Consider the following 12,947-nt stretch of genomic DNA (forward strand, 5'->3'; position numbering starts at 1 on the left):
CGACAAGGGAAGGGTGGATATCAACTAAAATATCCCCATATACTCACAGGTTTATTAAGATGGTGTCCTACTGAGTCGGCCAGGGTGCCAATAGCATCATACAGAATGAGCAAGTTCTTATGCTGGTACTTCTTGAATGCATACACTAATGTTTGAAGGATAAAACCTAGGTATGGGACTAATTCTGTACACGCCTCCTCCTCAAGAGTTGCAAAGGCACTGAAAAAAATGGAAAAGAAACGGTTACAGGTTGCAAAGGCACTGAAAAAAAGGGAGAAGAAATGGTTACAGGTCAGCTCAAAATTGTTTTCCCATGCACTACTCCACATTCCAGAAAAATACAGCACTAATTTTGGGGGATTAAAAAATTATTATTCTGTTTGGCAAATGAAACATAGCTAAATCCTAATCATTTACTTAGTTCTATTTGGCAATTAAAGTTCAATTTCATTATTTGGCCAAATTTTTGTATTAAGGGCCTAAACATGCATTTTTTTTAAAATAATTAAGGGCCAAAAAGCATGCATTATGAATTAAGGGCCAAAAACATGCTATGACAATCAATTGTAAGTCTAATTTCAATTTATGCATTCTAATTTTTGGAAACGACATGTTTACCAATCATTAATTAAAGTGACCTAAAAAAGTGATAATTTGAGCAAAATTTTGGAATATACTCAAGATTTTGAATGCTTAGACTTGTTCCAAGTCTTTGATTTTTGTGACTCGATTGTCAGAAAACATAACGAAAATGAAAGTAATGACTCTTTTTTTTTTTAATCAGTAAAATAATGAACTTTACCTTTTATCTCCAGTTAGTACTAAATGAATGATAAAGATTAGGATTGAGCTATGATTAATTTGGCAGAACTTGATAATATAATCCCCCAAAATTAGTGATGATATTTCACCATGCACACAAAAGTAATAAAGACACTGCCTACCTGCAAGCAGCTTCCTGTACTCTCTTGTTGCTGTCAAGAATTCTTTTTAAGAGCTGAAAAACAACAAAATATATTAATTGCTTTGAATCTCACACAAGCTTTCTTCGACACCTGCAAATGACTTCAAAGGTGTCTTTGTTCTATAGACTTCCACATTTTACTATAATCCTTTTTCCTTCTACTTTTCCTTATTAAACTTCTTTTTCTCATGAAAATTGCTGAAAACAAGACAGAGACGGATTGCGCCTCAGCTTCACAATCTTATGCTTTCCATCAGTGCCACCCACTCATTAATTTGTAAACACTTTTGTCAAACTTGTTTGACAGCGGTAACAGTAGCATTGGTAAGCACTTAGAGCTACACACACTTTTTCTCAAAAACATGACAATTAAAATCACTGCCAGTAGATACCACAATCATGTACCTCCATAATAATTATTTATTTCTTCTGATTTCCAGGTACGTGCGGGTATTCATCATTCATGTAGAATAGTCACTACCCTTTATTGGTCATTCCGTGTTGCTGTCATGACTGTTGATCAGCCTATAAGCATGATTTGCTTGTTTATTATTTCTGCGTTTACTTCCGCATACGCTCAACACACAGTACATAACTTTTAAGACTTAGTAAAATTTACTGGTGTACTAATTTGACAAGCAAAACAAACAATGTCTAGCCCATTTTATAATATCCCAATATACAAATGATCAAGTTTATAAACAAGTGGTGTTATTAAACACTTGGAAAACTTTTTTATAGTCCTAGTAAATCCATTCTTTCATTACTTTCTGTGAGAAGTGCTGTGAGTGGAATTAGATCGTGGCTACAAATTCCAGGCATAAGAATATACATTCATGAAAAAGTCTGGAAATTGTTTTTTAAAAGCTGGGAAAGCGTTAAACTGGACAAAAAACTTGAAAATGAACTGAAAATAAATAACATTGAGGGAATTTTTACATCACAAAAGTCTGGTTCCAGTGTTTTGGAATTCTCATGCCTGAAATTCCTTTAATCTCTCGTATAAGCTTACCTCTGACATGAGTGGCTTTAGATACATATCGTGAGGCTGGTTAACAATCCAATGCGAGTAACGGCTAAGCGTCCAACAAGTGATGGACCTCACCAGTGCCTTCTTCTCCGATAAACACTGGATTAGGAATGGTATCAGTTCTGGTAGATGTGGAATCATGGCATTAGCACAACCTAAATGAAGTTAGGAAAAGGGGGGAAAAATCAAGAAAAAAACTTGTAACTCATCGGAAACGTTCAGAAAACCATGCACATGCATCAGGTGTGTACGCGACCATCTTTACCATCACTTAAATTAATACCTCCAGCTTAACTAAAAAGGGCTATTCAAATTGAAATCCAAATACCCCCTATGGAAGACATGACCTTAATCTTCCACAGGAGTGTGAATTCCAAATGGGATAACCTGAATAGGTGACTACACCTTTGGGCTTTACATTAACATAACAGGAATGTATTCATTCAGAATTTACAGTAACTCACCTTCGGCGATTGCACCCAGGACCAGGATTCCTGATTCCTTGACCTCCCATTCCGGATGGAAGAGCGTCTCCTTGAGGATAGGCAAGAGGACTGGCATCAGCTCATCTCTGAACACATTAGCCAGAACATCAAGGGCCGCTGCTGAACATTTCCCTGCAAAATAAATATAAGGTATTTTTAAATGAAAGTCATAGTCTTCTGATCTTACAACATTAAACCTAACAGATTCATTTATTTATGAGAATATTTCGCCTGCTCAGTGCCAGTAGTGGGTAAGCGCAATAGCTGCCCTGTGAATATTTGGCAATTTACACATAGTATATTGTAGTCATCTACACAAGGCAGCTATTGCACTTGCCACTTCTGGCACTGAGCAGTTGATTTATGATCTTTAATGCTCTGCATTCTGGCCATATAGGCTTCAACTAAAGAGGTCCAAGTTCTCAGATGTTTTCTCAAAATATCCAGAGCTATCTCAAGAACCACTTGTTTGTATTCATTATAATGCATTTTTCATGCAAATTATTGTCATAAAAATGTACGATTCAGGCATTTTTTTAATTTGTAAAGAAAATTTGAAACTTGTTGTCTGCATTCAACACCCGCGCGGAGAGGGTTAAATATACTCTCAAACAAATAAAAATTATCACTTATTATGCTCATCACCAAATACAAAATTCCCTATCCCTAATATGCTTGTACATTTACAAAGCGACATTTGAAATGTCTTGGGTACAAAAATTCATACTCCACAAGTCCAGGTCAACTTCTGAGCTACTGTTGTCAAATACAAATTGTTGAACTTTGCTATTCGAGTGAGATCATTAGGCCTAAAAAAAATTGTTTGATTGGCGTAACATGAAAAAAAAATTAGGGTAGGTCGGTCGGCAATTTTTTTTTATAATTTTTTTTACAAGCTGAAAATCACGAATTTTTCTTCTTTTTTAAATTTTAATCTTTTTTACTTTTTTTATCCATTTTTGCAAAAAATAAGAAAAAAAAAGTCTAGGATCGAACCTATTTTTAGGGTCGGTCGGGTTACACCAATCAAACAATTTTTTTAGGCCTTATATTGGATCACAGAATAATATAAACCACAGTGTACTTACTTAGATTCCAATCTGACAAAGCGTCATCGTCATCCAAGCCATACTCAGACCCTGAATCCTGTATATCACAAATTGAATACAAGAATTATCAAATTGAATCACCAAAGATATTTTTACTTTAAAGAGACATTCAGAGATCTGTCAATTAAGGAACATTGATATATCGATAATAAGCAATAAATCTACTATCCAATAATATTGATATCACCGATATTACTTTCTGAAGAAAATTGATATATGAAGAGCTTTGTTGCAAAACCCCTTACATCCACTTTTGACTTTTTGAGAAAAACAGCTTTTTTTAATTGTGCAAGTATTACTTGTTCGATTTGATTCAATTTGGGATTGGATAAAGTGTTGATGAATAGAAACTAAAAGAATAGGTTTGGGACAATTTTCAAGGCTTCCTATTTATTTTATTATATCTTTTATATCGCACCTTTTGTGGATGTAAGGGGTTTTGCAACAAAATAAATTTACCCCTTTTCTAGAAACCACCTTTGCAATCAAATTTGAGCCCATTTGTTTGCACTACATTATGTAACTTGACTAATGCTTTGAAAATCAAAAAGAAAAATTGAAATATCTCATTTACTTTTTTAATTATGAATTTTAATTAAATTCGGAAAATGGCATTTTTGGGTATTTCGAAGCTACACCTTTTGTTAATTAAAATGATTTTTTCAAACATAGTGACCCAAAAACAGTTCCTTTTGGTTTTAATAGGTAAAGAACATTCCAGTCTACCATTATACATCAAAAAATTTAAAACAAAACAATTCTATATTCATTTTAAGTTCAGATTTCGGAAATTCCTAAGATTTCCCAAACGGAAATATGCGATAACTCGGAAGGGAAGGTAGTATGAAGGTCAAACAACCACCAAAATGTGTATTTTTACCCACACTATAATATTATGCCAATAACTCAATTTGGCCAAAAGTGGATGTAAGGGGTTTTGAAACAAAGCTCTTCATATATATATCCAAGTTGCCCATAATGAAAAAAAAAGTATTGATACAATGCTTTGCACATGCAGATAAAGGTAGTGTGGGTAGAACGTCATTGCCTAGATTTTGTGGCAGTTTTCGAGAATCTAAAACCATCACTTACTGCAAGATTCAATGAAAGAAATTGATTCTCACAACAAATCAGGCATGAGAATAATCATTCATGAAAAAACCTGAAAAGTTTGAAAAAGCCTGAAAAAGCGTGTGAAATGAGGCTAAAAAGGCCAAAAAACAGGCTGAAATTAAACGAAACTGTGGAAACTTGAACCACAAAAAAGCAGGAAATAGTGCAAAAGCAGGAAAATTCTCATGCCTGCAACAAATGTTACGAGAATCGATTCAGTGATTCTCCTCGAATCCGAGACCCTGTGGTTCGAAAGTCACATAAAGCTGTTGGTCCCGTGTACAAGAAGAGTCATACCTGTGCACATTACGTGTCAGAGCTATTTGAAAAGAGAAGAGGGACCATCTCCTAAGTTCCAAGATCATGCATAGGTAAACTTTGAGAATAAAGCTTATGCGGTAACACTCAAAATTGAGGTACAGCACATATATAGGAAGAAGAAATTCCAATAGGGGGACACATCAATCTCAAAGACAGCCGAATCTGTTAGTTTTCTTCTTATCTTGATGATATCGCTGGGACAAAAAATGGTTTAAGGATACTTCCCTGCTTTTTGAATCAATTTAGCTTCAGACAATTTTACAGATTTTTTTGGTCCTCGACAGATCTCTATAAGTCCCTTTAAGAAACTAAACACCATTCACAAAACAAACAAACAAGTTGACAAGACAAACTTTCTACTCTACTCCACACTCACGCTTACATCGTCATCCTCTTCTTCTATTGAATGCTGCTGTGAGTGTGTCCTGGATTTATGGAATCTGGGTTTTATGTCCTGCTCACTGTCTGGAATCATCTCATCTTCCTCTACATCACCTTTCAGGAGAATGATGTCAATCTCTGAGTACTTCATGCCACGGACCAACACTGGGATAAGCCTGAAAACAAAGAGTAATAAGCTAACAATTGGTCAAATGAACAGGTATATACACAGTCTTCAAATTCATTATTTTACCTTGGGTTGCACTTTTGCACCCATTTTGAAAGTTCGGTACAATTTAATCTGATACAAAGCAATTTAAAGTGCAGTCTCAGACAATCAACACACAGGCGATATTTAGGGTGCAAATTGCACTGCGATAGGGCTTATTTCAAATGCTGTACATACAATATCTACCAACATTATTGCCAATAACATGCGGCAAGTGCTACTAGCGCAAACCTCTGTAACACATAATTTCGAAGATGCAAATCATCTGATTTTGGGCTTTTTCTATAAATGCCGGAGGTACTATATTTTGGTGTCCATACATTACATGACAAACCAATATGGCAGGTTTACCATAGCATTACACATAGGGCAATTCTCATTTGATACTCTTAGGGACTAATCTCTATACAGGCATTGAAAAAATGGGGCATTCAGGAATATCATTTCTGGGAAATTTGGTAATCTGGAGGGAAATTGTGCCTTTTTTGGATATAGAAATGGTGGGAAATCCTGATATGTTGGAGAGAAATTTGTCTACATTCCTAGGAAACAAACATTTCTATTAAATCATTTTCACCTAGAAAAACCACCTGTACACGACCTTGGAAGGGAGTTTGAATAGCAAAACCGTCATCACATCTGATTATCATGACAGTCTCAGCTTCTGATCAATGAACACTTTCAAAGATGATGAAGGCCAGCATATCACATGAAAAAACTGTACATTCCCTTCAGTTCAAAGAAAAACATTGATTAGGATAAGTTGAAGCTCTCAGTTGAGGGGTTCTAATCAATATGTCACTTCAATATTCAAGGTTTTAAAGGATAGTTTGTTAGCACCGCATGCTATTTCATGCTACTTCAATGAACAGAGCATATCCAGATCTTGCAAAATATGTTTATTTCATGACTATTGACCCATGTTTAAGCGTCTATTTTCAAAATGAAAACATAGGGAACCTGTACAGTAATGGGAGTGTCATTTGATAAAATGAGGTGATGCGAAGGATTCTGGGAAGGGTAAGATACTTCCTCAGGTCAATTGCAGTTAAATACTACGCCTGTTACTACTTTTTTGCCAAGTCCGGTAAAGTCTGTAGAATAGCTATGGTTTGCGGACAAACCCCTCCGGACGGGTAGCTTTACTGTGCAGGGAGAAGGTCCACTTGCAAATCAGTATAATGCAATAATCCCAATTTTCACAGCAATGAGTACCAACATCGAGAATGAATAGTGAGATTTGTGAACCAAAAATGGTGCATATGGCTATATTGCACGCACCTGTCAATTAACTTGTAGATATAGCAATTTTAGTGGGCATTGGGAGCATCAGACAGCCTCCAAAGTTAACCCCATGGGTACTACCGGCTGAATTATCTATAAGAACTAGTTTGATTGGTTACAAAGAGGGCTAGATCATATGTTGAGCCAATCAAAGATATGGTAGAAAGATCAGTAGGGCTGAAGGGCATTAAGTTTAAAATTGCTGAGATATAAAAGCCCTATTTTGATTGGTTACTCAGATGATTAAGTCATGTAATGAACCAATCAGGGGCTCTGTAAGAAAGGCAACAGAAAGACATACCTGCTATTGAACAATACTGGCTGAAAAACTACATATCATTGACCCCTGAACATGTTTAAAGCAAAACCTCCTATGTAAACTCTTGGCAGTTTTGTTTTAATCATGTTCAAGAGCCACAAGTACAAAGGAGGTTTTTCCAGCCCAACAACGATATGATAAAACTTCCTACCTATTTAGATGTATGGCTAAGACGTCCCTGCATATTGGTTGTTCAGCTAACGTGAGCCAAAACTCGCAGGCTTCTAATGCTACGGTCTCGTCGGCATCTTGCGTTCTCATTAAGATGTACTGGGTATGGAAAAGGAAAATGATCAAATAGCTTATTAACAGTGAAAAAAATTACCAAGTTTCTTTAAATAATGGGCTTTTCCATTTAATATTCACACTACCCCTGTGGATATTTTACAGATATCTTCCACACCAGGGACAGTATGAACTTCAAATGGAATTAGCGCATTAACCAATTTGTAAACTCACCCTCCTTCTGTGGCAGATTTAGGTTGACTCTTTTTCAGAGGGTGAATGAAATTCAAATGGAACCGCCTAATGTGTTCACTGTTCATTCCATTTAAAATTCATTCCACAGGGGTAGTGTTAATTTTAAATGGAACAGCATATTGCTGTCTGGCACTGAATCTCTGCTAGCTGCAAACCTATCAACCAGGTCTGAATGCAAGTCAAGAATTCTAGATATTGTGCTAAGTAACAGTGGTCTTACCTCTATGATGTCAGGCATATGGGGTAGAAGTCGATCCATGCGGACCTCTTGTAGCATGACCAGGGCTCTACACACATTCTTCCGTACTTCACAGTCTTCATCCGATGCTAAAGCAAACAGGTTCTGTTGATAAAAGAGATACACATTTTTTATTTTAATTTGTGCAAAATACATACACTAGGGGTTATTATATAGCTACATAGCAGCATTTCATTTATAATATTTTGCTGACATAAACCTTTGAAGATAGCATACTTCCACGATGTTTACAAGGTACCTACATGTACGATGCGTAGTGTCTGTGCTTTACCCATATGCTTTACGAATCATATGAGTCCCACCTAAAAGTCGCCTTCCCACAGAAAATATGCTCTCATCAAAGGTTTACAGCATTTACTTTAATATTACAGCGCATTTGTATTACGGATTATCAGAGCTAGTTCGGTTCTTCTAAAATTGCATCTGAAGTTAATGAAATATGGTGCTTTGCAGTTTACCACAATTTCCTCAAAACAAAGGGAATTTCCCCGGGGAATTTCAACAAAAATAATTCTCTATCCCTAGCTTGGATAGGTTTTAAATATCTAATATCATTATCATGAATTCTTCTGTAAATTATTTGTCAATAATAAATAATATGCTGGCTTTAATAAATGTGTCTTACAGATGACTAATGAATGAAGTCGGTCGTCTGCCATGAATGTTGATTATAGATTACCCGAGTTGAATTATTCAAACATGATCAAGTACCACAACAAGTATGGCTTTTGACCTTTGGGCTATTCCAGTTGCAATTCATTCACCCCCTATGGAAGATATGACTTTAATCCTCCAGGGGTTACCTGAAAGGGCAACCGCATTTGATATCTACACCCCTGTGTGGGAGATTAACGTCACGAATGTCTTCCATAGGGGGTGTTATGGATTTCAACTGGAATAGCCCTTTATAAGCCACTGCTGACTGAAACCACTTCTTGCTCATAATGGTGATTCTGACATATTTTTTTTTCAATAAACTTTCTGAAAATTTGATGTCTATTTGCTCTTTCAAACATATGATTTTAGCCGGATTTTACAAATAAGCATAGCACTTGTTTGTGCTGGCTGTGCTTATATAATTAACATGTGATAGAAAGAATGCTGTTTAATTATGCTGTAGGACGACAGCAAGGACAACAAAATGTTGACAAAATAAACATAGCTTGTCTCCATCATGGTGTTGATACATGTACATCCTATGTTCAACCTGATTCAGGGTTATAGCTGCAGTGGGCTGTGGTGGGCGTCAGAGCCCACCACTCAGTTTTTGAGCCCACCATTCAGCTTCAATTTAGCTCTGGAGCCCACCAGAGAGCCCACAACTCACAAGACCAAAATGGCACAATTTTATTGAATTAGTCAATAATTAATATGGTCAATTTTGGTAACATATTGCCAATATGCAAGATTTTCATCAAATGCAGCACTTAAAATATCCTGGCCTACTTAGCTAGCGCCCTGGATACTTTAAAGTCAGTTATTTTCAGTGGCACTTATTGAAACCATCTAGTGAAAACTGAAAAGTCAAAATTACAGCTTGGTGTACATCATAATCATAGGCCAGGCAGTATTAAATGGGGACGCTTCAACAGCTATTCCCTTGAAAACATTTATAGAGGGTGCTTATTAGGGAAGGGGTGCTAAATAGGTTGGACGAATGTGGTGTTGTAAATTATTCAGGCAAGTGAGGTGCGATACCTTATTTGAAACACACCAGATAGAATACCATCAGCCTAGTCTACCAAAATAAATAAAATGAAACCTTGGAGCACTAGAAGCTTTATTCAATGACAGCATCTCTTCAACAGTAGATATACAGCTAAGAAAAAAAATCATGCGTTGCTTAGGCTCTCTTTTACCCTATCACCACAGCAGAGAATACAGTCTTCCCAGACTGCTCAGCTTTGCATTAACCCCATGAGAACTACCTGCCGATTGGCCAAAATGAACATTGTGTCCAATTTTTAACCAATCAACAAGGGTATTAATAAGATCATAAGCAATGTAAGTTTGACCATAAATAGTTTAAAGCTTAGTCATAATTGGTAATTGAAATGAGCATTTTAAGTTATCAACCAATCAGAAATGCTGTTAGATGACCAGTAGTGTCCAGGGGTTAAATTGAGCTAGATCGCATATCTATGCTTAAAACCATGCTATTGATCAGGGGCATAGCCAGCTTTCTTGGTCAGAAGGGGCAAAAGAAACATTTCTGGTGCAAAGTCACTATTTTGATTTTTGATATAATTGTTTAAAAAAGCGGAAATTGAAATCAGTCAGAAAAATGAAAAAAGCAGAAAAAGCGGAGATCTCACAGGCCTGTATAGTACCTCGAACCTCCCATCAGAATTTTCATCTAAATTCGGTATCAGTACAGATCAGGCACTGGCTATATATTGGCTCTGAAGTAGAGCATCATGGGAAAGTGTTGTTAAGGCATGATTCAATGCTTTGCCCTGTCGCCGTGATGGTGTCGCAATAGACATACTTAATAATGCATGGTGGTGATTATTGCATATGGGATCAAGTGTAGTTTATTTTCATCCATTAAATATTTTGTGCCACAAAATTTTCTTTTTAAATTTTTTTTTTTTAATTTTCAAGTTGCAGATCTATGCTATATTATAATACACACTAAAAAGGCTCTTTTTGAGTGAATATCTTTTGTATAACATTTTCAGGGCAAAAGTGTGAAATTTAAGTGTCATTTTGTCATTTTCACAATACTTTTTGTATCACGTAGTACTGCTTCTGCAAATCATTGTAACCATTCATGTACAACCACAAGTAAGGCCCAGACACATTTTGCATAACGCTTTTAACTGAAACCAAGTATTGCACATAGGTTTTTTGCCAAACATTTTGAGAGACAAAATCTTTTTTCTTGGCCTAAATGGAATGCACAGTACTTTTTGTACCTGAGAGCACATCAGACACACCAAATATGCATTTGAAATAGAGGAGTGGCCGTTCTGATATCAAACAATTTTTTTTAATCTAATGATATGTACTTGAAGTGTATGAAGCAAAGACGAAAAGCCAACCATCGTATTGAAGATATTCTTTTTTTTTTTTTTTAAAAGGCAGAATTTTATTTGGTGTTTTGGGGAAAAAAAATGTATATCTTCAATACTAAAGTCAAAATTTTCATATGATGGACAGCTTTTCCTCCCAGCTACATACACTTGAAGTACACACCATTAGATTTATACAATTTACTTTAAGGACTGTTAAATTTTTGTCAAATTTGCCATAAAATTTGAATAATATCGAAAAATTTCAAAAAATCAATATTATTTGATATCAGAAGGACATTCCTCATAATTCAAAATGCAATTTGGTGTGTCTGATGTGCTGTCAGGTCCCACAGAAAATTGTGTGAAAACATCACTATCCGCACCCGTAACACAGACTCTGAAAGTGGCTTGTTGTTTGTGGGTTTAATTTATTGTCAAGAGTGTACGTCACTCCATGTATCTCCTTTAATGCACAAAATACTTTAATTTCTAATGACAATATTATTTATTTACAGTAAAGATGAAAGCTGACTAAAACTGAGTGTACATATATTTTGGATATTGTACGAAATCAAGAAATCAATTTGCTGCGATATTTATTTCAGTCAATGCACTCTATGGCACAAAGACTGGCATTAAATGGAAATTTGTTGCGCTGAATTTGCTGCTGCTACATAAAGTACCAGCAAATATAAGTAGCTCAAGAATATTTATTTACTGAATAGCATCCAAATGTTAAAAGAACTAAATTTTGTGAGAAATTGTTTCAATACAGAAATGAATTGTCAAAAAATGTTCATTTTAGTAATTGGACTTTATGGTACAAAAGACTTTAAAATTTGTAAAATTTTATTGCCACTAAAAGTGCATTTTACAGCTCTTCGCTCTTGAAGGAACTTGTAGTAATTGCCCCAAGGACTATATTTGTGAAAATATTCTGCCACTAAATTATTCAGAATATTCAGTTCCTAACTAAAAGTTGCTTCAAAAAGAAATTTGAAGGAAAAAAAACATGTATTTTTACAGAAAAAGTACTCCAGCCTCTCCAGTTTTGTCAAATGCGAAGTTGGAGCGAATTCAATCTGTGCAACCTTTTCAACGCAGAATAAATATTGATTAATTCAACTGGCTGGCTGTGTCTGCAGGTTGCATTTAGCATCTCAAATATCCTCATCTATCACTGCACAGTTCCCTAACCCCCATAGATGTCTACATTCACTCAATGACCTTTCCATGCGTTGGGTACAAAACCGCATCCTCCACAACTCGAGGACAACTTTTCAGCTAATGTACAGAACAGAGGTTATTGACCTTTGCTATCGAGGATGATATTGATCACTGTGGCTCACAGTGTTGCATTCTGTCTTTGCCTTTTATGTTCTCTGTGTATCATTAGATGAGATGTACAAGCCTAGTGGCTGCATCCTCAGCAGGAAATATTGCCTTCCCATGATGCATTGTTGAAAATGTGCTAAATCACGCATGGACCTTGCTCTTTCCTTTGCTTTAGGCCAACAAAATGAAATTGTTTAATTTTCCATAGATCTCCTCTAACAGGTAGGGTCGTTTGGTCCAATTAAAAAAAAAAAAAAAATTTTAAGTCATAGACATAACATGGCATTAGCTTAATAAATAGCCCAAATAGGTGAGAATTGGGATATTTTGGAAGAATTGTTCCCCATTTATTTAAAATCTGGGTTGCTCAGGCCCGTAGAACATATTTTTTTTGTCGCCTAAATGCACTGCTTTAAGACTATGAAGCAATGCATTATTGGAAGGCATGATTAAATGAATCTCAACTGTGAGGCTGCCTCATTATTGCTACTACATCGCAGGTGTGCATCAACATTCAGATTCAGAAAATTACTTTGACACAAATTAAGGGCAAATTTAGGGCTGAAAAGATCAAAATAGCAATACATATTTATTTCATACATTATTATGTTTTGATGGATC

At 35.7% G+C, this 12,947-nt stretch overlaps 1 protein-coding gene across 4 annotated transcripts in view; it reads right to left on the reverse strand.

The window, feature by feature from the left end:
• LOC140145907 (transportin-1-like) overlaps positions 1-12,947 on the reverse strand; it is a 58,308-nt gene that overhangs the window by 14,224 nt on the left and 31,137 nt on the right. For 2 of the 4 annotated variants that reach the window (XM_072167626.1, XM_072167625.1), the window contains exons 6-13: positions 7,936-8,058; positions 7,387-7,505; positions 5,405-5,579; positions 3,568-3,625; positions 2,459-2,611; positions 1,977-2,149; positions 945-997; positions 48-219 (exon numbers count right to left, since the gene is read on the reverse strand). In XM_072167626.1, coding sequence (XP_072023727.1) covers positions 48-219; positions 945-997; positions 1,977-2,149; positions 2,459-2,611; positions 3,568-3,625; positions 5,405-5,579; positions 7,387-7,505; positions 7,936-8,058 — 1,026 coding nt within the window. Of the gene's footprint in view, positions 1-47; positions 220-944; positions 998-1,976; positions 2,150-2,458; positions 2,612-3,567; positions 3,626-5,398; positions 5,580-7,386; positions 7,506-7,935; positions 8,059-12,947 lie in introns of all 4 variants that reach the window. The other 2 variants (XM_072167624.1, XM_072167623.1) reach the window with 1 other exon arrangement.

The sequence above is a fragment of the Amphiura filiformis genome, chromosome 2, assembly GCF_039555335.1.
Source record: "Amphiura filiformis chromosome 2, Afil_fr2py, whole genome shotgun sequence".
Lineage (NCBI taxonomy): Eukaryota > Metazoa > Echinodermata > Ophiuroidea > Amphilepidida > Amphiuridae > Amphiura > Amphiura filiformis.